The sequence below is a fragment of the Rhinichthys klamathensis genome, unplaced genomic scaffold (genome assembly GCF_029890125.1).
Source record: "Rhinichthys klamathensis goyatoka isolate OS25496 unplaced genomic scaffold, OSU_Roscu_1.1 h1tg000111l_1, whole genome shotgun sequence".
Lineage (NCBI taxonomy): Eukaryota > Metazoa > Chordata > Actinopteri > Cypriniformes > Leuciscidae > Rhinichthys > Rhinichthys klamathensis.
Window position 1 is genome coordinate 3,479,904 of NW_026606649.1, and position 26,409 is coordinate 3,506,312.

Below are 26,409 nucleotides of genomic sequence, written 5' to 3' on the forward strand. Positions count from 1 at the left end.
AATTGGAGTCAGACAGGCGTCGGAATAAGACGAGAGTCAACATCGGGAAGGCTTTCAACAAATGGAGAGATCTCCGGTCTGCTCTAGGGCTCAAACGGGATCCTCAGTTGGCTTAAAGTAATAACTTATATTGTTCATGAACGTGTTTCCATAATAATACAATCATACAGTAAACACATAACATGGAGATAGATAACTGTTCAACATGGAGATAGATGGAAACAAAAAACGAAGTTTTCTACTACCCCCGTTTTCCCCTCACACAATTTGTGTAAAGTGTAATTTACTCAAATGATTTTCCTTTCATATATTTAAAATGACTTGCAGATTTATAACTTTATTACCTCTGAAGACATTATGACTGTAAACAAAAGATTTGTGCGGCTGATGCTCCTTTGGTTATGAACAGCTCGTGCTCGTGCAAGCGTGCGTATGCGTGTGGTCCATGAGCCTGCACACCTCTGGTTGCAGTTTCGCTTGTCGCCAGAGGGGGCATAGTTCTGCAAAAACTCAGAGACTTGCGCAATGCACCTTTAAAGTAAAAAAAAAAAAAAAAATGGACTAACACAAAAAACATACACATGTATGCTTTACATATGCTTTTTTAAAAGCAAGTCCTCAAAAATATGTATATTTTTGTTTAAAGGGACCTGAGCTGTCAGAACAATAAATAATTTATAAAAAATAAAGAAAAATACAAATCAGAAAACTTAACAGGATTTGTTTGAACGTCAGAACTTGTTCTCTACACTACACTCACAGACGCACATGCTCACAAACTCTCACGACTCACACTCACAGACGAACACACTCACAGATGCAGACACTCACAAACTTGTGTTTTTTCTTTTTGTCAAATATGTTATTATCTTTAACAAAATGTTTGACATTTGACAAGCACATGCACACAAAAGACAAGTCTTGTGCAGTCGGATAATAGGTAATAATAATAGCAATAATAATAATTATAACAGAAGATAATATCTCTAGTCTATCCTAATATTAATTATAAATACAATGTATATAAAATATAAATGCAATATAAAATAATAAAAAAAACAAATACAATGGATTGACCACCTCATATGGTGTGTAAGGTAGGCCTATTTTGCAGCTCATCCTTTCCGAGGATATAGTGAAGTTTCTCTGAGTCATTTAGAGTTAAGAATGAAAAATTCAGGGCTGCAAATTTTGAAAAAAAAAAAAATAATTCCCTTGTAGTGGTACTTGGGACAGACAAGAAAGTGTTTTCATCTTCTGTCTATCTGATTCAAATCACAGTCTGCTAATTCAGTGGTAATAATTTAATTGTTGTTTTTATTTATATTGTTGTCATTTATCGAACTTCCGTGCCTCATATATAATAATTATATATTACTATGTACAATTTACTAATGCTCGGACACACTCGGTCTCTCTCGCGCACTGTCGCTCGCGCGCTGACACACTCGGTATCTTTCGCACACTGTCACTCGTGCGCAGACACACTCGGTCTCTTTCGTGCACAGACACACTCGGTCTCTTTCGTGCACAGACACACTCGGTCTCTTTCGTGCACAGACACACTCGGTCTCTTTCGTGCACAGACACACTCGGTCTCTTTCGTGCACAGACACACTCGGTCTCTTTCGTGCACAGACACACTCGGTCTCTTTCGTGCACAGACACACTCGGTCTCTTTCGTGCACAGACACACTCGGTCTCTTTCGTGCACAGACACACTCGGTCTCTTTCGTGCACAGACACACTCGGTCTCTTTCGTGCACAGACACACTCGGTCTCTTTCGTGCACAGACACACTCGGTCTCTTTCGTGCACAGACACACTCGGTCTCTTTCGTGCACAGACACACTCGGTCTCTTTCGTGCACAGACACACTCGGTCTCTTTCGTGCACAGACACACTCGGTCTCTTTCGTGCACAGACACACTCGGTCTCTTTCGTGCACAGACACACTCGGTCTCTTTCGTGCACAGACACACTCGGTCTCTTTCGTGCACAGACACACTCGGTCTCTTTCGTGCACAGACACACTCGGTCTCTTTCGTGCACAGACACACTCGGTCTCTTTCGTGCACAGACACACTCGGTCTCTTTCGTGCACTGACACACTCGGTCTCTTTCGCGCACTGTCGCTCGCGCGCAGACACACTCGGTCTCTCTCGCGCGCGGTGTCCAGTCCGGCGCCTCATAGCTCTGCTTCGCGCTCAACTCAACTTTTTTTTTGTACTCAAACATCTCCGCGACTTATTGATAGTCGCGTGACGCAACGAATCGATTATGAAATTCGTTGCCAACTTTTTTAATAATCGATTTTTATCGATTTAATCGATTCGTTGTTGCAGCCCTAGATTAAACATTATGAGGCCAAAACATGTGTAAAAATTAAAACATATGCATGGATAAATTGTTCACAATAAGATCAATAAAATGCATTTAGATTAGGGATGGGGCCGATCCGATCCAGTATCGGTATCGGGACCGATACCAGCGTAATTCACGTATCGGATTTTCCCGATCCAACCTGCGGAGATATCCGATTTCCATGAGCCATGTCTGCGCTTTAACGTTATCTGCTGAAATGACTCCAAATGTGATTCCCGCCGGCTAGTCTGCTAGCTGGCTGCAAACTGTGGAATGGATTTCCTGAACGGAGGCGCGACTCAATGAGACAGAGTTATGAGACACGCCTCCGCTCAGGAAATCCATTCCGCAGTTTGCAGCCAGCTAGCAGGAAAGCATTGAGCAGCATTATGTCCGCTGTGTGGAAATACTTCACACTGGAAACACCGCAGAGCAAGACAGCAAAATGCAATGCCGTAATTCAGAGAGGTGGAAGCTCCCTCACGTCGGTCAACACAACGAACGCAATCAAACATTTAAAAAAGCACCACGTTAAAGAGCACGAGGATTTTTTAGCCAGGGGGCAGAAAGACAACGGGAGCAGTTTTATTGATAGAGAGAGAGTGTGTGTGTGTGTGTGTGTGTGTGTGTGTGTGTGTGTGTGTGTGTGTGTGTGTGTGTGTGTTGCACACTGAGTCTGAAATTCGCGTCTGAAATTTTCGCACGTTAAAAAATAAATACGACCTCACGTTGTGTCAATCACGCTTGCACACTGCCACTGAAACTTTCGTCCGTCAAAAAAAAAAATCAAATCGGGTTCGATTTTCTGCGTTTTTTGCATCCGTAGTAAGCATTTTGAATGGAGTTTGAATGGTGTTTTGACAATTCAGAGCCACCGAATCACGAATACGAAAAGACGCATACGAAAATTTCGCACTTGTTGTGCGAGGGCCTTGAGTCCGAAAATTTCGAATGCGTTTTTCTGTATTCGTGATTCGGTGGCTCTGAATTGTCAAAACACCATTCAAACTGCTTGCTACGGATGCGAAAAACGCAGAAAATCGAACCCGATCCGATTTTTTTTATGACGGACGAAAGTTTCGGAGGCAGTGTGCAAGCGTGATTGACATAACGTGAGGTCGTATTTATTTTTTAACATGCGAAAATTTCGGACGCGAATTTCGGACTCAGTGTGCAAGGGCCTTCAGTGTGCAAGGGCCTTAAGATGTTTACAGTTATTGCACTTTTCTTATATTTCTAATATTTGACATTTTAAAACCTTGATTTGTTGATGCTACAAGAGCCAGTGTAATTGATTTGTGCTGTTCAGATGCACACTGTTTTATTGATAGTGTGTGTATGTAAGATGTTTACACTTGCACTTTTCTTATATTTCAAGACTCAAGTATTTGACATTTTGGGAATGTAATAAATATTGACATGACAACCAATTTGAAACCCTTACAGTTGCATATTTGTTTTCAGAATGGGATTTTTCCTGTTAACAGGATTTCCTGTTTTCAGGGATTAAAGTTCTCCGTCGCTACGACGGATTTCCGTTAATTGCAGCGAGTCTATGACGGATATCCATCAATTGCTGGGTTCCCGTCTGTCCTTATGTCTTAAATTAACTTTTCATAATTTTAAGGCCGTAAATAGGCTTTCATTTCGCAAACAGTGTGATAAATGTCTTAATTTTAGTTTGAATAGGTCTTAAATTAAGGAAAGATGATGCGTATTCACCCTGCTGAGGGGGGATGTGATAAAGCCTGGAGTGGAGCAAAAGCACGTTCCTCTCTCCACTCTAAGCATTCTGTAATCACTTTGCTCATGGTCCACTCCGGTTTTTCAATTCCCGCTCACGGAAAAACTGCTCCCTGGACCCTGTTCACTCAATCTTGTCAGGCGAGGCTACAGCTCGTTTGCTGCGGTCCCATGATAGAAAACAGAACGCGGGTCAATATTGGTCGTTTCTCAATACCAAGTACGCAAACTTCGGACTTGCGTCCTTGGTAGTTCGGACTTGCCAAGTTCGACTCAGGAGAACAAATTCCCGAGGACGAGAGGACGCTGCTAACAGCGCGTTCTTGATCGCGTCACTCAGCACGCGGCTACTCCGGTTATCAACTCTGCCTTTTTTCATCAACACCACTGTGCCTCTTTTCTTTTATAAATGAACATAATTATTATCATAAACATATAAATGGCCACACAAATGTGGTTCAGGCAACGCACATTGATTTATCATATAGTTATAACAACACGAAATATAGCTAAAACACAAACCTGCTTCTTTTTGTTTTCATTTTAAAAATATGAAACCTTATTTATCATTAAAACTGACATTTAACAAACAGACAGGGTTGTATCGTTTTATTGTATTATGCGTACACATACAGTGAAGAGAATGCATAGTAATATAATATTTTATATATTTTAGAATATATAAAATTACACAACCATGTCTCTTTTTTGTTAAATGTCAGTTTTAATGCTAATATCCCGTTCAAAAGTAGTAGCCTAATAGGTAGGCTATAATAAGCTATACAATGAGAAATAAAGCAAACAATTCAATTAAACATAAGTCAGCTCTGTAATAGGCTACAAAGTTAAAGTTAAATATAGCCTACATAATAAAGTTATAAAACTTCACTTTGCCCTCAGCCAAAACAATTTGCATTGTTTGGTCTCATAAGATAAATAAAAACATGCACTGAAAAGTTATGTAGATGGTTGATTATTTGTCAAGATAAGTAATTGTTTTTCATAGATTAAAATAGCTTTTAAATTACTCAATATTAGATCGGTTTTAAACATCTTCCCTTAAAACGCTATTGGTCTCGACTATTTAAATAAAGTTACAGGAATATGACTTGGCCTGAAAAAAATTTCAGTCAGAAGAATTTTTTTCACTTTAATCCCTGTGTTTTTCTGACTTCCTTTTCTGACCTTATACTTACCTAAAGTTGCCTTTTGGGACATACATGCATACATACGTACATATCATACTTGCCTGTTGAGAGAAGTTTATTTCAGCATCATATAAAATCAACAATAATGATGATAATAATATTAAAGCAAACATAGCTCTGGTATCGGAATAGAATCGGTATCGGCCGATATCCAAATTCAGGGATCGGATCGGAAGTGAAAAAATGTGGATCGGTGCATCCCTAATTTAGATAATAGATTTTTACTCAATGGTTGGCATGACATGAAAAATTTGTATTAAGCCATGTACAGGGGCCTACAAGGACAGGCTTGGCAAACACTAATCTAGACTAAGCTCCAAAAGCTTTAATATTTTCTGCGAAATCAAATATATGTTTTTGCCCTTTTGTTATTTTTGAACTTCTGTTTTTTTTTGTTTTTTTTAGGACACTCTGGGTAGACCCCCGGCGAAGGAAATTCCCCTAGTTGAACACTGTGAATACAAGTATGATCAGCCTCATTTCTGCTTTTGCAAGAGCTGTAGCACTGAATCAGATGTCTGTCCATGAACCAGCATTTAAGATATTCTGTTAAAGATTGTCTGTTCTCTTGATCTCTCTCAGATACCTCTTTAACTTCAGAGGTGTTGCTGCTAGTTTCCGTTTGAAGCATCTGTTCCTGTGTGGCTCACTGGTTTTTCACGTCGGGGAAGAGTGGCTTGAGTTCTTCTACTCTCAGCTCAAACCCTGGGTTCACTACATCCCTGTCAAACAGGACTTGTCTGACCTCAGGTAACTTAAACATGTTACTCAGGCTAGCTGATATCCAACTTTTCCTTAACATACAATTTCCTTTTGTGCCTACTGTGATAATTGTTCAATGTGTTTTACATTCACATGGCTTTAATTCTATTAGTTGATTGAAGAGAAGTTTGTTGTTTTTGCAGAATAAACTTAAAACACCCAAAATGCTAATTTTTCAACAATGAATGTGATGACTTTTCACTAATTATATATTACAAATGAACAAAAACAACTAAATCCATTCATTTGGAACTGAAAATAACAGTATTACACACAAATACAAAGTTCCATTTCAGCACACTGGGCTTTACGTAAAGTCCTTCGATAAAACAACCACAAGGTTTTACTTTATAAAAAAGCAAATCTGTCTTAAAGTGAAATATGTGACGTGAGCAGACCTAGCCCAAAGGGTTCAACTCTAAATTAATGCTCAAAATATTTTGCATTTCAAAGTACACTCACCTAAAGGATTATTAGGAACACCATACTAATACTGTGTTTGACCCCCTTTCGCCTTCAGAACTGCCTTAAAGGGATAGTTCACTTTGAAATTAATTTTTGGTATGTTTTAGCTTACCTCAAGGGCATCCAAGATGTAGGTGTCTTTGTTTCCGCGGTAGTTTCAATTTTGTTATTTTTAGGTCAAACCGTTCTTGTCTGTCAGTCATATAATGCAGGTCTATGATCACCACCTCAAAGAGCATGCACAGAGAAGTCCAAATTAAACATGATTTAAACGCAAGTACACATTGATGGCCGGAAAGCGGCGGAAGTGATCTCTCTGAAAAAATTCAATGTTGTCTGTTGATTTATCGAAATCGTCTTCCATTTCGATTTCCTGTATATCTAAATATGTTTAGATCTTCACGGTGAAAGGTAACACTTCCGAAATCTCTGTGTAAACAATGAGTGACGTACACGCGCGAGAGATCACTTCCGGCCGGCGCTTGCGCAGACCGAAGCGCCTGCGCCCTCAGATCACTTGGACGTGGCTGTGGTTACAAGAGGTAAAAACGATATAAATACTGTTCGTTTTCTCACACAAACCGCTCGTTTCGTGTCTTAGGCCATCAATGTGTACTTACATTTACGAGTCATTAAATCATGTTTAATTTGGACTTCTCTGTGCATGCTCTTTGAGGTGGTGACCATAGACCTGCATTATATGACTGACAGACAAGAACGGTTTGACCTAAAAATATCAAAATTGAAACTACTGCGGAAACAAAGACACCTACATCTTGGATGCCCTTGAGGCAAGCTAAAACATTCCAAAAATTAATTTCAAAGTGAACTATCCCTTTAATTCTACGTGGCATTGATTCAACAAGGTGCTGAAAGCATTCTTTAGAAATGTTGGCCCATATTGATAGGATAGCATCTTGCGGTTGATGGAGATTTGTGGGATGCACATCCAGGGCACGAAGATCCCGTTCCACCACATCCCAAAGATGCTCTATTGGGTTGAGATCTGGTGACTGTGGGGGCCATTTTAGTACAGTGAACTCATTGTCATGTTCAAGAAACCAATGTGAAATGATTCGAGCTTTGTGACATGGTGCATTATCCTGCTGGAAGGGATAAAGGGATGGACATGGTCAGAAACAATGCTCAGGTAGGCCGTGGCATTTAAACGATGCCCAATTGGCACTAAGGGGCCTAAAGTGTGCCAAGAAAACATCCCCCACACCATTACACCACCATCACCAGCCTGCACAGTGGTAACAAGGCATGATGGATCCATGTTCTCATTCTGTTTACGCCAAATTCTGACTCTACCATCTGAATGTCTCAACAGAAATCGAGACTCATCAGACCAGGGAACATTTTTCCAGTCTTCAACTGTCCAATTTTGGTGAGCTCTTGCAAATTGTAGCCTCTTTTTCCTTTTTGTAGTGGAGATGAGTGGTGCCCGGTAGGGTCTTCTGCTGTTGTTGCCCATCCGCCTCAAGGTTGTGCGTGTTGTGGCTTCACAAATGCTTTGCTGCATACCTCGGTTGTAACGAGTGGTTATTTCAGTCAAAGTTGCTCTTCTATCAGCTTAAATCAGTCGGCCCATTCTCCTCTGACCTCTAGCATCAACAAGGCATTTTCGCCCACAGGACTGCCGCATAGTGGATGTTTTTCCCTTTTCACACCATTCTTTGTAAACCCTAGAAATGGTTGTGCGTGAGAATCCCAGTAACTGAGCAGATTGTGAAATACTCAGACCGGCCTGTCTGGCACCAACAACCATGCCACACTCAAAATTGCTTAAATCACCTTTCTTTCCCATTCTGACATTCAGTTTGGAGTTCAGGAGATTGTCTTGACCAGGACCACACCCCTAAATGCATTGAAGCAACTGCCATGTGATTGGTTGATTAGATAATTGCATTAATGAGAAATTGAACAGGTGTTCCTAATAATCCTTTAGGTGAGTGTATGTTATGGCCATATTTTTGTATCAAATTAAATGAGTCAAAGTGCCAATTTTTGAAAATGTTGAAAGTCTATTATTAGGCGGATATATGTAATCTGTGTATAGCATCTTAAGCTGAAAATGGTGTCATTGTTTATTCACTCACATTTTGTTCCTGACCTGTTGAAGAAATGTAATTATCATCAGACAAACAAGGGAATTGAGTGAAATATTATTCATAGAAATGTCACTGAGAACACCAGCAGAGAACTGCCTCTTTTCTTTACATGTTATGTAAATGTCAATGTCATGTTATGTAAGTACTGGACAATTGGATTTATTTATTTATTTATTGATTGATTGTTTGTTAGAGAGCTGCTTCAGTTTGTGAAAGAAAATGATGCAGTGGCAGAAGAAATTGCTTTGAGGTAACAATTTAAGCCTTTTAATTAGAGGTCGACCGATTAATCGGTCGGACGAATAATCGGCCGATTTTTTGCATTTTTTTACATAATCGGCATCGGCCAATATCCAAGTATATCAAGCCGATTATTAGGCAGGCGCATCTGTGGGCAGCCTAGTGTTGTCGTGGAACACGTGTTTGACGCGCGCTGCCGCTTGAGTCATTTTCCAGCCGAGTGAGCAGACCTCATACAGTGCCTAAGGCAGGAGCTAACTAAGTGCTTTGGAGAAAACGATAAGGATTCAATTCTTATAACTCCTTTATATTTAATTAAAAACTTTTGATATGTTACTGCCAACTTCGAGAAAAAACCTGAATAAGCGACACGACATTCGGCTACTTTGGATCGTAGTTGAAGTTGCATTATCACAGTAGAAGAGTTGCGATCATGTCACAATAAGTAAGCAATAATTTTGCAATTACAGAGTGAATCTGAGACTTTTATTTGTTCTGTTTGTGTGGCATTTGAGAGGGTTGTCACTCAATGCAGAGAAATAAGTAACGATGATATCAACCGCACCGAATATCAACACGGATTTCTGTGCTTCAGTTCGGTGCTACTGTTATGCCAGTGCTTCTCTTGGATGCTCAGAAAACGGACGTTAGAATAACAGAAACATCGCTTTGCTGCACATGACGCTAGTCAGCAGCGAATTTGATCATACCGTTAGTTAGTAGCTGGATTAAACATGGTTAAAATGCTGGCCAAACAGTGTAAAGTGTGACTGTATTTCACTGTAGACTAAAAGGTCCAACAGCGGGATGCCGTTGTCTGAAGAACAACAGACGGACGGTGCGTTGTGGGCATTTAAAGTTTTTGTAAAATATAATTTTCCCATCTGGTGGTTGTTTTTGTCGTTCAACAGCAATTTACTAGTGAAATACGTTATTGTTATAAGTTAAATAAAATAAAATATAATAAACCTTATATATAAAAAAAGTTTTTTTCCCCTTTTTGTGATAATTAGGTTATGTTCATTTGGCTTTGTCCGTCAACAAACAAAACAAACAAACCAAAAATACAGCTCATGTTTCAGGACAGTTTTTGGGAAGAGGATAGAAATGTTTTTAGCCTTGTATTACTTACAATGCACTGACATTATACATTTTTAATTTAAGTGTACAAGTGCAGATTGTTCATTGTTCAAGTGTTCAATAAATGTTTTTGAGAAATTTTGTCTATATTAATTAATTATTATTTCTGTTACATTTTATCTTTCAAATAGAGGTTAAAAACAAGCACATATCGGCCAAATATCGGCCAAAATAAATCGGCAGCATTAATCGGCCATCGGCCGACCCAGATTTCAAAAGATCGGCATCGGCCTGAAAAAAAAACATATCGGTCGACCTCTACTTTTAATGATTTTATTCTGTCAATGGTTTGTCAGGCATATACAGCTTTAAAGGGATAGTTCACCAAAATCATTTACTCACCCTCATGTTGTTCCAACCCTGTATTTTCTTTTTCTTCTGTGGAAAATAAAAGAAGATATTCGTTTAGTTACCAACATTCTTAAAAATATCTTCTTTTGTTTTCTGCAGAAGAAAAAAGTGTGAACAGGTTCGGAAGGATGTGAGGATGAGTAAATGACACAATTGTCATTTTTGTCTGACCTATCCTTTTAAAACATTGTCTGTGCAAATACTTATAATGATATTTTTGGCTCTGTATTTCTTTAGGGGCCAGCACTTTATTCTGGAACATCTCCGTATGGAGGATGTGTCTTGTTACTGGGAGAGATTGCTCACTGACTTCAGCAAGCTGCTCAAATACAAACCTAAGAGAAAATCAAACTACAATCAGATCTTTCACAGAGCCAGCCGATCAGAACTCTGACTTGAAGAAATGAATCCTGCCAAATGTCTCTCAGACTATCGATATTGCTCTAAAGGTTAAGACTCAAGTAAAATCAATTAAACATGTGCTTTAAGCTACCATATAGCAATCTACATATTTAAAAGAGAGAAAAGACCCTTATCCTCTGGATGTCAGCAATATTGCACACCTGAAATATGCTTGGAATATCCTTTGTGTCTTCATAGCATTCAGCAGTCTCAACACAACTTCTTAAGGTCATACATAGTCGGTTTGAGGTATGTAGAAGTCTGTTACAGCTGCAATACACTAAAAAAATAATTGATTGTGAAACGGTATAACATACAACAACCTGCCAAAAAAGTTTCTTAAAAATTAACTGTTTCATCATGGCCTTGGTGTAAGTTGTTGGGGTTTTTACAGTACTGTACACTTCTCTTCCCTCATAATCAAAGTGACTCAACATGATCAACAAGTGAGAGATATTTTTTCAGCACACACTTTTTTTCCCTGTCAGATGTTTTATTAGTTTGTAGATATTTTTCAATTGCAGATTTATGTGGTTACTATAGATAGGGGTTACAATCGTCTACCATCATTTTTAGAGGTAGCATAAAGGACCAGTTATTTAAAGAGTAAAAACTGGAGCCAGTTCAAAACATCCTGTAACATAAGACAACTTCCAATACATTTTTTTTTACATGAAACAGTCAATAGATTACTTTGAACCAGTGCAGAATGTATTTTTTTTGTTGTGAAAAGGAATCTCCAGGTCCAGATTATTAGTATTTTTGGATCTTACCAAGTTTTCTAAATTTTTTATAGGAATGTAACATGTCCTCTGTCACTATCAATGAAACAATACCAGCAAAATCTCAGTACAACAGTATTAGGTGTATTTATTCAACACTTAATTGCCACTAAAGGAACTTGAATGTAAAACAGTGTAATAGAGCCAAATTGATACTGAGGTGTTGAATATGCTCGAGTTTTGCTGTGGATAATTTTCTGTAGATTTTAAATTGTTTTCAGTCATTTTTGTATGTCACCCAGATCAGGGGCGTCATGCAAGCCAAAATTCTGGGGGGGCACAATCTGAGACGTTGCAATTGTTTTCTGACGGGTGATATGGATCATGTTAGGGGTCAGGGGGTTTCTCCCCCTGCAAATTTTTTAATTCTGGCTGCGAAACATACTATTTCAATGCAGTTTGGGAGGGACAGAAATACCTTAACGGAGCTAGCAGCAACCCTCCTCTATCTGAGGACTAAGTTAAAGTATATGTGTATCTTATATGTGCATTATAAGATGTTTTGAAGGCCAAAAAAACTCCTAAAGTTGAGCTTTGACTGATAGGCTTTTCATTTTTGTCTGTCAGTGAAGAAAGTAAACATAGGGTCAACTGATAGGTTGATTTATGAATCATTTTCTCAGACGAATTTATTTACTGAAAGCTACTAGGAAAGCTAGGTAGCCTAACTAAGTTTATTAAATTCATTCACAGTACACATTCATTATTGATCTTATGCCTAATACAGGGCCGTAGACAGGGCTTTATAATCACAGAGGTCCTAAATTTGAGGTGGGTAGGGGGTTCAAATTTCTTTATTTCTCTGATATGTGCATTTCAAGACGTTTGAAGGCCAAAAAAAGGATAAGAAATAGCTTTAAAAACATGTCAGTGGGCAGATTATTTGGCAATACCTGCTCTCACTTCTTATCCATCACTCTTTCTTTTTCTCTCAGTCTCCTGATCTTGCCTTCCCCTCCTAAAGCTGAGCTTTTTTAATTTACTTAAGGCTACAAATTGTACTATATTAATTCTCAATATGTACACATTCTTTATTAATCTTGTGCCTAACAATGAAAACGTCTTTTCCCCTCAAAATCACAGTAAACTAATTATTAGCCTACATTACGAGTCACGTTACATAGGCCTATTTTCAGTTCAAAATGGCGAAATTAGACAAAAGTATATTCGTGTGCCTGATTATTTTTGTCATTCGTTTAACATTTATGAACTAAAAAAACTGTCAAATATGAAATGTTTAGTTTAGCTACTTACATCTCGCACTTGACTGTACACTGAAGCGTCGAGCCTCACTGCTAAAATTCGCGCTCAGCTTCTGTGAACATAAAGCCCGCCTACTTTGATTTGATTGGTCATCTCAAATATTCTGACATTGACGAGCAGTGACAGACCAATGAGGCTCAGATGAACACGCACGCACACACACACACACACACACTGTCATCTGTTTCTGACGTGCGCTCTGCTCGGCACCGCTGCGGATTGAAGATGAACAACGCGCTGAATCTGATTATAACAAGACTGAAGTAATAAAAAATTATCAGGGAGGAAAAATCTGAGGGGGCACGTGCCCCCTCACTTTGAATGGGCATGACGCCACTGACCCAGATCTAGTGTGGAGCAGACAGTCAAACTCACTTGTGCCAATAAAGGTAATCATCACCAATAAAAGTTGTTTTTTAAATCATATATATTCCTTTTTCTATTTTGAATGTTTTGTTTATTTGATTTTGGCAATAATTGAAGATCCAGAAATGGAGTTAAGTTTCTTCGAATTCGAGTGCATTTAGAACACCATTTTATAATATTTGGCATTTGAAAACATGTAGGTAACCCCTGAATAAAAAGACATTTGAAAGATCTTTTTCGAGCAAAACTGGGCAAACGTTTTATTTCACACGATGAATTGTTTTAGTGTGTACTATTTGAGTTGGGTCCTCCACCACCAGATGGAGCAACCGGACCATTGTGTAAGGAAGACTGTGAACGTCATCTTGACATTGTAATGGTCGCCGAAGAAGCGTTGAATGAAACAAGGTAAGATGTCGGATTTTGTGGCATTTAGTCTAGATTCTAGAACTGGATTAATTTATGCTAATTTATCATCAATGTCATGCTGAAAATACTTATAGTCAACTCTCTTTGTGGAAGAGAATGCACGACTAGAATTCTACTTAGAATGTAAAATATAATTTGATACTCGTTTAAAGCATTCACACTGCGCCGACAATCACCAGATTAAAGTAAATTACGTAATTTCTCAGACATTCCTGAACGGCGCTGAACACCGCGCCAACAGACACTTAGCTGCTATTCTGGTTTTGTCGGATCTGTGTGTTTGTCATAGGTTTGTTACCCCTGTCGTAGGCTTTTTGCGTCTTTCGGAGCTTGTTTTCAAGTGACGTGTTGTAACGTTAATCCCGACGTGGGTCTGCGTCTGACGGTGTATTATGAATTGGCAATTTTATACATGCTTCTCTGCTCTTGTTTAGAATTTTGTGTTCGACTTTTTGCCTACCTCCAAAGTAGCGTTCATATTGTCTTTTTACGGTTTAATGATTTGATTTGAGTGCATTGTGGCCAAGGACGTGGGAACTCCAACTCTCAATTAAAAGTCACGGGCAGTTTTTTTCCCCCCAGTAACAGACCCTTTATTCCTCTGTGATGCAAAAACTCTTGTTGACAGCTGCGTTGCTTCAGGTGTTAAAATGAAGCCTGTCTGAATGATTCTCTGTCATAACCATAGGGCATGCATGTCAGTGTGGATGAAAGTGCATAAACATGATCTCATATACCTCTGGCCTTGTTTCTCTCATTCATTGACAGCTTGTTGATGTGTACCGCACGGCGGCAGGATTTATGTGGGGGGACAGATGCAAATGGACCTGGGGGCTCACATCTGGGTCCTCTCGAGGCTCTTCTTGGGCTCACTCTTCCTCGTGTGTATGCGGCTGATAGTACCTCTGCACAGGTACTATCCACACCACAACACATAGGCAAGCCAGAGTTCCCTGACACAGGATGGGACCGCATCAAAGATCTTTTTAGCAGGGGGTGAGTATTAGTAATGTGTTCGTAATTCATCAACACAGGGTTGTAGTATTTATCATTTAAATGTCTGCATGATAAACTTCCCTTCCCTTTGGCAGCGACATCTCGGCTGCGACTGAAATCTCATTCTCTCTTGAGTTGGTACTTATTTTGAAAAAGTAATTCATGACCACATACAAAATACATTCTATATAGTGGGAATGTGTGAAGAATGACCATAATCTGGGCGTACTGCATTTGCCATGTCATTATCATGTGACCTACCAGCATCAATTACATCGCTTTAAGGCTGGAATACACTACATGACTTTTAAAATCTGAACAGATTTTTAAACGGCAGGCATCATACACTTGTCGACTTTTGTAAATGGTTAGAGAGAAAAGCTGGGCATCATACACTACACGACTGAGGATCATACACGACTACACTACAATACACTAAACAGAAACCGTGACGCATTCTTCTGATTTTTCCATATTAATAAGGATTATAAATTGATCTGGATGGTATGGTTTTCCTTCTTATTTTTTTACTTTACCCATTCTCGCAAGTCGTCTCTTTTTCTCTATCTTTATGACTTCGCACCCTTGATTTCCATTGTCTGGTCAGCGTATTATGACTGTATTATGTACAGTATTTATTAGCGATGCATCACACACTATATGTGTTCTAAAATCGGCTCAAAATATCGAAAATGTTTTGATGTCCTCCGACTGGATGGAATCAAAGTCTGAAGCTAAAAAATCGGAGTCTGTGCCCATCATACACTACGTGATATTCTGTCAACTCCGAACGCACAAAATCTGCAGGCTGGCACAGACATTTGGCAACTACTGCCGACTCACCCAGATCTCAAATCGGGGCAAAAATCTGAGCAAAAGTCGTGTAGTGTATTCCAGCCTTTACTGCCATTCATTAAACCTCTCCCGTGGCCTCAATCGTATGCACACTTCAAAATCTCGCTGGACGTAGTAGGTCAACCGGGTACTTTTTGCCTACTCTTTTATGATTACTGTGAATTCGGACATACTTTTTGTCACATACTGTTTTTCGCCTACTATATATTAGGGAGGTATACGATTGCGGATGCTCATCTCTTCTCAACCTGCCACCCACATGAGATCAGCAACAGCAAATGACAACGATTCCTGACAACAATTCCTGATGGACAAAATCAAATCCCAACAATCTTTTCTTGTTCAAAAAGCCCTTACACCCGAATATACGTCACAATAGGCAAGACAAGGCTATTGCTGCTTCTGTTTCATGTCGCAACTGTGTTTATATATTTTATATATATATATGTACTTTAAATATCAGTTTCAAAATCATTCTAATGGTACATTGACTTCTAATAAGGCCAGAGGCTCCCCCAAAAAATCTGTTCTGGTAGTGTGTACCATTAGAATGATTTTAGGGAGGTACGTATGTAAATTCAGTGAAAAGGGTGGATAGTTTTATACCTTATTCACATAATACCATATTGGTGTTGACCCTTTCTCACACAGTTTTGTAGTTTGTGCGGCATGTCAATAGTCATCTTACAGTCCCGTCTCAAGATATCATGCAAATAAATTCATCTCATTTGCAGGTAAGCTTCGAAAGTTTGCAGCCTTGCAAACCTATCTGCTAACTTGTAATATTCTATACTGTCAAATGTATATTATGTGCAATGTGGCCTATCGTGTCGCCAACATTTGATTACAATCATACAAGCATACTCTTAGCACACAATGTATATGTGAAAACAATGGCAGTATTTCAGCAAAACTAAACATTTCTGTCATTCCTGTTATTATTTTTGTTATGGTGTAATACCTTATCAGTCAATGTGGTTCTTTTTGGCTTTTGAAATCATTTAGCTTGTCAACAAATTCATGTTTACCGCTATCCACTAACGACAGTAGTATAATTATGACTGAATTCCTCTCACTTAAAGGAGTAGTTTCACTTTAAAATGAAAATTAGCCCATGATTTACTGACCCTCAAGCCATCCTAGGTGAATACGACTTTCTTCTTTTAGACGAATACAATCGGAGTTATATTAATAAACACCCTGACGCTTCCGAGCTTTATAATGGCAGTGGATTGCAACCATCAGATTGAAGCTCAAAAAAGTGTATCCATCCATCCATTATAAAAGAACTCCACACAGCTTCGGGGGGTTAATAAAGGCCTTCTGAAGCAAAGCGATGAGTTTGTGTAAGAAAAATATTCATATTTAAAGGGATACTCCACCAGTTTTTCTTATTAAACTATGTTATTCCCTTAACTAAGTCGAGTTGATACATACCTCTCTCGTCTCAGTGCGTGCACTATATCGCTCTGTATTGCCGCAAAACTATGTTAGCACTTAGCTTAGCCCATGCATTAAATATGGGCCAAGCAGAGAAGCGACCAAACACTTCCACGTTTTCCCTATGTAAACACAGTTACTCGAGTAGTGTAACTTGACCTGGGCTGGTGACACAAAATAAACCGTTGCGCTTTTCTAAGCGTTTAAAATTGATGACTATATTGTATGGCGGAATACCATAACAAGTGCTTTTGAGCACTTCGACTTGGCGCAATAATATCTTCACTCGTGAAAAGTCCCGGCTCCCGCTTCCTCTCCCCCTCCCTCTCATTTCCGTCAATACAACCAACGTGACATGCGCCGGTAGTAGTAGTTTGAGCGGAGTTGACGAAGTAACAGGTTGTTGGAAGCTAGTTTGTATACAATCATGGTTAAAACGTGCATCGTAAAGGGTTGTGAAAATAAGGAGAATGTACATAGTGCTGTCATTTTTCACCGAATTCCAACACACCACATACAGCGGAGAGCTTGGTTAGCTGCTTTCGGGAAAGCTCCGGTCTGTTCTGGATCATATCTTTCCCTCTCACGGTCCATAAGAGCTAATTCCTCCTCTGTGTACTCGGGTTCAAACAGATATGGCTCTGGGTCTTCTACAAAGAAGTCATAATCATCTACAAAGTCCGCCATTGCAAATGATCTGCAGTTTGCTAATAGCACAGCACAGGTAGTAAAAGTCACGTTGGTTGTATTGACGGAAATGTCAGAGGGAGGGGGAGAGGAAGCGGGAGCCGGGACTTTTCACGAGTGAAGATATTATTGCGCCAAGTCGAAGTGCTCAAAAGCACTTGTTATGGTATTCCGCCATACAATATAGTCATCAATTTTAAACGCTTAGAAAAGCGCAACGGTTTATTTTGTGTCACCAGCCCAGGTCAAGTTACACTACTCGAGTAACTGTGTTTACATAGGGAAAACGTGGAAGTGTTTGGTCGCTTCTCTGCTTGGCCCATATTTAATGCATGGGCTAAGCTAAGTGCTAACATAGTTTTGCGGCAATACAGAGCGATATAGTGCACGCACTGAGACGAGAGAGGTATGTATCAACTCGTCTTAGTTAAGGGAATAACATAGTTTAATACGAAAAACTGGTGGAGTATCCCTTTAACACGCTACAAAGTAAAATTCTAGCTTCCGGCCAAATGGCCATACGCCCATGTACTTGCGTATAAAGCGCAACTTACTTACTTTAAACTTAGCGTAGCGTGTCATGGCGTAGCGTAAATATCAGCAGTACGTTGCATTACTCTAATAAGTTGCGTTTTACACTTAAGTCGAGTCAGTATGTTCGTTTGGCCAGAAATTCATATACACCTAGGATGTCTTGAGGGTGAGTAAATGGGCTAATTTTCATTTTAAAGTGCAGTCAGTAACTTTTTTTTGTGTTCAAAATGTATATAATAAACATTTTTAAATCATTTTCCTAACCGTGTTTTTGTCTTATCCTGAATCACCACGGTACACCTATAAAGTGTTTATATTCAGACTATTTTAGACTGGTACCACTGCGGAGTAGCCCAGTACCTGTGTGGCTCGTCATAGACCTAAACAGAGAGAAGTAGCTCAGACTACAATGTTCTTCCGCAAGACGCATGCGGTTCTGTTAATTAAGAGTGCCAATAGTTATGCAGCTTTAACTATAGGGGGCTTTTTAAGTCACAAAAATACACAAAACTGCATACAGTTGCTTTAAATGTGTATTTCTTTACCTTTCACTGGCCACATTTGAATTGTGATAAGAATATTTCTTTCACAATTAACTAAGCACATTCCATGTCAAATTCTCTAAATTTCAAGAACTTCTCAAGACTAAAAGTTTGATTTTTTTTTTTTTTTTTTTTGAAGAAATATGGTGATGAAAGCCAAAATATAAAATACCATAAATTAACATTTGCTAATTAATCCACAATTTTGTAGAGGGGGGTCAAAATGATACTTTTCACTTTACAGGAAAATTATTATCCTGCCAAATTACAGGAGTAGGAAAATAACCTAAAGTATAATAACCTAAATATAATTATTTTATAACATAACTTTGCATGTCTAACCCAATGAGTATTAGATATCTTAGATATTTAGATATTAGATTCTAAGATATATTAATATCCTTTTAGATGTTGGTTTTTAATCAATGTTTAATTTGGAATCTTCATTTTTAAGGCCCTCAATGGTGCAATTTCAGAAATATGGTGATATCAGTGAGTAAATTGTACACATTTTCATTGGTCAAAAATGGGTACACTTTGCATACAGCTGATTCTTTGGATGCGTTCCACTTCGTTTTTAGACACACACTCTTCCCTAAGCACCTCACCTCGGGGGAATCCCTGTCGCCATTTTGAAGTGTGTTCCACTTCGTGAAGTGAACAAGTGAAGTTTATATGGACAGACCCTCGACCCCTCGATTTTTACAGAGGGAGCGAGTCTACTTGATATGTGCACTTCAGGCAGCTCCATATACCACAATGCAACATGATTGTGACGTCACTGCAGATCACCTTTAATTACCCCCACAAACAACTCTGTTATAGGCAACATTGCGTGCAATATAATAGGCTATAATATATTAATATAATAATTTCTTAATTCCGCCCTTATTTTATCGTTCTTAATTAAAAATACATATTATTATAGGCCTATCCATTTTTGACAATGAGAAATAGATTTAGTTCCCTCAACATATGAAGTCGTGGCCACGTGAAAAATATGTCATTCTCTCAGCATAGAATCTTAAGGCTACAACTTAACATCGTGTGGCCACGGCATAAGGATGACGTTATCTCAAAAAAATGTGTGGCCATGACTTATCACGTTTCCACGAGTTTATATGTCGTGGCCACAACAAAACTAAGTGAACCGAACATGTCCTCTCCCAGTCACCTTACTAAAGTAATTTTCCATCCTTTAATTTGCTGCAGATCTTAGGTGAAAATTTTGTTTTTTCCCTCTACAAAATAGTGGATTACTCAGTAAATCCATGGCATTTAATATTGTGGTTTTGATTTATTCATATCAAGTGTACAGAACTCTAGTGGTGGTATAGTTAAGGTGAGTGTGTTTGTGAATTACTGCGTTGTGATCGCAGAACCTTCGGGAATATTTCAAAATTGTGTGCAAAACAATGCACCTCATGTTTCAGGATGCCAAAACTGGGATTGTCTCCAGAAAACCAGAGACATCTGGTTACCATATTGTGTGCAATATCAGAGACAGTCTTATGGACTATATGTGGTGCATTTGCTTCTCTTTAATTATGTTCTGCTCTCCACACAGTGAAGGTGAGATGTACTCAGAGGAGTTAAGGAATATAGTAAAGTGTGGAATTGCTGCAGCGATAGTAGGGATGGTCTATGGAGGCCTACCAGGAGCCAGACATGCTCGTGAGAGATTTATTCAGCTCAGCCAGGCTTCAATGTACCAGAACAGAGTGGATGCGGTGGTAAGACACAAGACAGGCTGAAAATGTATTCATCTGTTTGTAGCGGAGTCATGTTTTGTTCATACAGATATCTATTCTAATTTCCTATTGTTTTTTAAGGCTTCAATTGCTTTGTTTTACATTTTATATAGCTGAAAATCACATTATTGTATGTGGTTAAAATATGCAAATATTGATGTTCTATATACTTTTTTTTTTGTCTCACCAGCGCTCTGCACATAATGCAGCTATTCGTGGGTTTGTGAGCCTTGGCTCGAGGTGGAGCTGGAGGGTAGCAGCATTTGTGACCCTGTTTAAGTAAGTATAGATATATTGAGTTTTAATTTGTGAATCAGTTAAATTACACTTTTGAATTAACTTGTCTTACTTAGTGTTAATGGTAATGTTTTTGTTTGTTTATTATTTATGAGCATCATTTGCGAGTTTAAACACAGTTTAAAGAAAAGTCTTCAATTTGGCAACAGAAAAACAAGAATCGCAATATTGCTTAAGTTAAATGTGAGCGCTGCATGTTTAGGATGTTGCCACAGACATTGCTCTACCTCACCCATGCAGGTCTTAAAAAGCCTTGAATTTGATTTTAAAAACCATGCAGATACCCTGCTGTCAGTTTCACCAATTATAAGAAACACTTTGTTTATGCTATTCAAATATATATATATATTTTTTTTTTTTTTACACAGCACTGTAAATACTGGCTTGACAGTGTATAGAAACAAAGACGCTCTGAGCCATTTCACTGTTGCAGGTGGTAAGTTCATAAACTTGTTTGTTGTCTCTGGCCTTTAGTAGGTTTTTTGTTAATTTTCATAGAATTTTTGCTTTATACTAAGATGACAAGAATGAATGACAGTGTTTGTGTTTAGCTGCAACAGGAGGATTGTTCAGGCTGAATCTGGGACTTAGAGGGCTGCTGGCTGGTACAGCCATAGGAGCTGTGATGGGGTGAGTAGAACACGGAGAGAAAAAGAGAGAGATAGTGTGTGTGTGTGTTTCCGGTTAGGGTTGTGCCGATAGACAATAGTATCGTGTATAGTCAGAGTTCCCTTTCGAACGGTCACTTCGCAGTGGGGAAATTCCTTTTCCTCGATTTACTGAAGCTTATATGTAAAACGCATTTGCGGCTGCACAGCTAGCACATTGAGCGTCTGGCTAGCTTATAGGCTGTGCTGCGGCAACTGCACATCCAATGGCGCGGGCGCCTCAGACGTGCGACCAACGAGCTAGTCCTACGTCATTACACGTCAGAGCCCGCCAAGAGGGCGTGGCCTTAGCCTATAATAGTCCCCCGAATTCGCCATTATAGCAGATTTTACTCCTTCAGCGACAACTTCATGTCTCTGACTGTTTACTGAGCCTTCGCCGTTTGAACAACCCCTTCAGCCTGAGCGAGCATCATATTCAGCAGACTACGCCTTCTCAGCCGTTTTCTCCTGACGCCGTCTCACCTGTGGCTATCCGGCGACGACGCTATATCCTTTTTAATATTCTACTGTGAGTGTGCGAGGCATTGTTAAAGCAAATGCCTTGCTCATCCTGTGCCACGTGCGGGTGCAAGCTGCACGAGGCCGACGAACACGCGAGCTGCATTTCATGCCTGGGAGTCGACCACGCAGAGAATGCACTCTCTGCCGGCGGATGTTTGGTCTGCGAGAGCATGCCCATCTCCGTGCTGCGAACACGGCTAGCTCTCTCACGAGACGGCGACGCCGCTTCACCCGCGCTTCCCTTTCCGGCCTTACTTCAGCCGAGGAAGAAGAAACGGCGCAGCCTGAGAGCATGGATGCCAGTGAACGCACGCCAGCCACGTCCCCGCGTGCCTCACTTTCTCCAACGCAAACACCTTCACCGGTCCTGTTCGCGGGAGACCAGCGCCCCCCCCCACCCACGTGGTGGGCCTCGTCTCCTTTGGTGGATCCGTCGAGCACGACGACAGCGTCTCTATTGTTGCGTCTGAGGAGGAATGACCGGGCTCTCTCGACCCCGTCACTGCTTCCCAGTCAGCTACCAGGACCAACTCCGACGCGGAAATGCTTCGGATCCTGAGTGGGCCTCGCCCGAGGAACCTCCTCGAAGTCGGCTGGATGGCTGGTTTCTGTCGGGGCGCCAGCAGGCCCCTTGTCACAGGCCTGCGCCATTTTTTCCGGAGGTGCACGAGGAGCTGACTAAGTCGTGGCACGCTCCTTATTCAGCACGTGTGGGATCTTCAGTTTCCGCAACGCTCTCCTCCGTGGACGGTGCGGCGGAAAAGGGCTACGAGTCGTTGCCGCCCCTTGAAGAGGCCGTGGCCGCTCATCTTTGCCCGAACACAGCTGCTCCTGCTGCTTGTTTACCCAAACAAACCCTGCCGAAACACTTCAGCCCTCGCTGGACGCGCTTATTCCGCCTCCGGTCAGGCTTTTTTGGCCCTGCACACGATGGCCGTGCTGCAGGTCTACCACGCCTAACTCCTCCAATCCATGGACGAGGCTAGCCTGGCCCCCGAGGCCTTCCAAGACCTCCGAAGCGCCATGGACATAGCCTTGCGGGCTACCAAGGCTGCTGCGCAGGCTATCGGGAGGAATATGGCGAGTTTGGTCGTGCTAGAGCGCCACCTCTGGCTGAACCTCACCGAGATTAAGGACGCGGACAGAACAAGGTTCCTCGACACCCCTGTATCCAGCTCTGGCCTCTTCGGCCCGGCGGTGAAGGGGTTCTCGGAGAGGTACACCGAAGCGCAGAAGTCGTCCCAAGCTATGCGACACTTCCTGCTGAAACGCTCGAGCTCCGCTTCCAGCAGGCCCAAGCCCGCCCCGCCTTCGCTTCATCCAGCCAAGCCGGCGAAGCAGGTCTCTCAGCCCCGCCCTGCGGCTGATACCCACCGCCAGCCGCGACCAGCGAAGCGCTTCCCGCTGCCCCGGTGCCCCGGTGCCAGGGCCCGCGAACCAGCGTCATGCTTGATGCTGTGCCGCCGAAGTCGTCCGAGCACCAAAGATAAAAAGAGAGGGCTCGTGTCTCGCGCTAGCCGGACCACCCTCGAAAAAACCTGCAAAACTTCCCACAGCTCCCTGTTCAGTTCAGGCGGCTGGGGATTTTATTATTGTAAACAGGCCCACAGCAGTGAGCGCGTCTCTACAAACAAACAGCGTTTTCACGGCGACCCAAATAAAGCACAAAAAGAGTATGTTTTACAATCACAACACATGGGTTCACAGTCCCCCTCCACTAGGTGGCCCCCTGACTTCCCCTCCAGGCAAAAGCTCAAATCACAATATAAGGGTATTAGGTCCCCCTATGTTAGGCGACCCATCCCAATCAGTGTGTCAAACCCTAGCCACACGGGTGCCGGCCTGGCAAGCCATCCCAGATGTGTCGAGTTGGGTCATAAACACTATAAAGCGAGGCTACTCGCTCCAATTTGTTTGCAGACCCCCAAAGTTTCAGGTGGTTATCGAGACTTCGGTGAGAAGGAACGTGGGTCACAGTGCAGAATTTATTAGCAAAAGGGGCGATAGAGCTGATCCCCCCTGCCCTAAAACATTCAGGTTTCTACAGCCGCTATTTTCTAATCCCGAAAAAAGACGGCAGTCTCAGACCCATACTAGATTTGAGACATTTGAACAAGGCTCTCATGAGAAGGCCTTTCAAAATGTTAACTATCAAACACATCCTCGTGCAAGTCAGTACTCCGTATGGGATTACTGCACATGCGCCCGCTGCAGCACTGGCTGAAACGCCGTGTGCCAACCCATGCATGGCAGTCAGGCAGCCTGCGCATCATGGTGAATCATGGTTGTTTAAGAACCCTGATTCCCTGGCAGGCTCAGGGCTGGTACCACAAGGGTGTGACTATGGGAGAAGTTTCCAGGAGGAAAGTGTTTTTTACAGACGCATCCAACCTGGGTTTGGGAGCGCTACACGAGGGCAAGCCTGCCTCCGGCCTCTGGTCGAGCACGGAGCAGAGGTTACATATCAACTGTCTGGAAATGAAAGCAGTTGGTTTGGCCCTGAAAGCATTTCTGTCAAACCTAAAAGATCACCACGTCTTGGTCCGCACGGACAACATGTCAGTGGTATCCTACATAAATCGCCAGGGTGGCATCAGGTCAGGCAACCTGCATGCCATGGCGAAAGACCTCCTCTTATGGGCTCAGACCAATCTGAGCTCTCTGAGAGCAGCACATATCCCTGGCATTCAGAATCTGGGTGCAGATATGCTCTCACGGGGCAATGCTCCCCTAGGCGAGTGGTCCCTGAACTCACAGACGGTCAGTCTGATATGGAGTGTGTTCGGAGAAGCCGAAATCGACCTTTTCGCCTCAAAAACCAACACCCACTGCACAGTGTTCTTCTCGAAGAACAGGGACGCGCTGGCTCATCTCTGGCCCAACCGCCCCCTTTATGCTTTTCCCCCCGTCTGCCCAGTGGATGCCCAGTCCTTCTGGTGGCCCCTCTCTGGAAATACAGGCCGTAGTTTCCGGAGCTGGTTCAGCTATCGGACACAATCCCTTGGCCTGTTCCAATGAGGAAAGACCTCCTCAAACAGGCCAACGGGATAATATGGCATCCTCGACCCGACTTATGGGTCCTCCATGTATGGCCCCTAAACAGGTACCCAGGGACCTTCCTGAGAAGGTCTTAAGCACTATATCTGAAGCCAGGGCTCCGTCTACTCTGCGCCTTTATGCTTTGAAGTGGTCGGGTTTTTCCAGCTGGTGCTTGAAAAATCGTTCTGACCCAGAGTCATGTGAGGTATCTGTGGTACTCTCCTTCCTGCAGGAGCTATTGGATGCGGGCCGCTCCCCGTCCACGTTCAAGGTGTATGTGGCAGCCATTGCAGCGCATCATGCTCTGGTGGCTGGCCAATCACTAGGAAGAAACGACTTGGTGGTACGGTTTCTAAAAGGTGCTAGGAGGATTAATCCCTCCAGACCTCCTTCTGTGCCTCCTTGGGACCTCTCCACGGTCCTTGGGGTTCTGAAGGGTCCGCCCTTTGAACTGCTCCAGTCGGTTGATCTTAAACCTCTCTCGCTAAAGACTGCTCTCCTGTTGGCACTGACATCTATCAAGCGAGTGGGAGATCTGCAGGCTCTCTCAGTGAGCCCTTCATGTTTGGAGTTTGGACCAGATGACTCCAGGGTCATCCTCAAACCCAGGCATGGTTATGTACCCAAAGTGCTCTCAATGCCATTCAGAGCACAGGTTATTACGTTATTAGCCGAGGATGAGGAGGTTAATCTTCTCTGCCCTGTCAGAGCGCTGAGAATATATCTGGAGCGTTCTGCGTCTTTTAGAGAATCAGAACAGCTTTTTGTCTGCTTTGGTGGCCGATCTAAGGGTGATCCAGTCATTAGCAAAGACTGTCTAGATGGATATTGGATGCCATTTCTATGGCTTATACCTCAGTGGGTCAGGTTTGCCCCATAGGTATCAAGGCCCATTCGACCAGAGGCATGGCTTTGTCATGGGCTTGGTCATCTGGCTTTCCCATTCAAAATATTTGTGATGTGGCCGGCTGGTCCTCGCCTTCCATATTTATGAAGTTTTATAATATGGAGGTGCCTTCCCTGCAGGCGAAGGTGCTTTCGGTATGATTAAGGTCCGACGGTGTCTGGTCATGTCTAAAAATGTGAAAAAGGGAACTACTCGATTACTATCGTAACCTCAGTTCCCTGAGAGAGGGAACGAGTATTGCGTAGCCGGCCGCACTATAGTAACCTGGCGAGTTGTCGCTTCAGTCGTTAAACCTGCTATAATGGCGAATTCGGGGGACTATTATAGGCCAAGGCCACGCCCTCTTGGCGGGCTCTGACGTGTAATGACATGGGACTAGCTCATTAGTCGCACGTATGAGGTGCCCGCGCCATTGGATGTGCAGTTGCCGCAGGCTCGCAGCACAGCCTATGAGCGAGCCAGACGCTCAATGTGCTAGCTGTGCAGCTGTAAATGTGTTTTACATATAAGCTTCAGTAAATCGAGGAAAAGGAATTTCCCCACTGCATATAGCTACGCAA

The 26,409-nt window shown here is 41.8% G+C and overlaps 1 protein-coding gene across 1 annotated transcript in view; it reads left to right on the forward strand.

Moving 5' to 3' along the window:
• LOC130087802 (protein O-glucosyltransferase 1-like) overlaps positions 1–26,409 on the forward strand; it is a 61,527-nt gene that overhangs the window by 18,586 nt on the left and 16,532 nt on the right. The window contains exons 8-14 of the mRNA XM_056254279.1: positions 5,721–5,779; positions 5,898–6,065; positions 14,398–14,625; positions 20,251–20,416; positions 20,625–20,713; positions 21,100–21,167; positions 21,283–21,361. Coding sequence (XP_056110254.1) covers positions 5,721–5,779; positions 5,898–6,065; positions 14,398–14,625; positions 20,251–20,416; positions 20,625–20,713; positions 21,100–21,167; positions 21,283–21,361 — 857 coding nt within the window. The remainder of the gene's footprint in view (positions 1–5,720; positions 5,780–5,897; positions 6,066–14,397; positions 14,626–20,250; positions 20,417–20,624; positions 20,714–21,099; positions 21,168–21,282; positions 21,362–26,409) is intronic.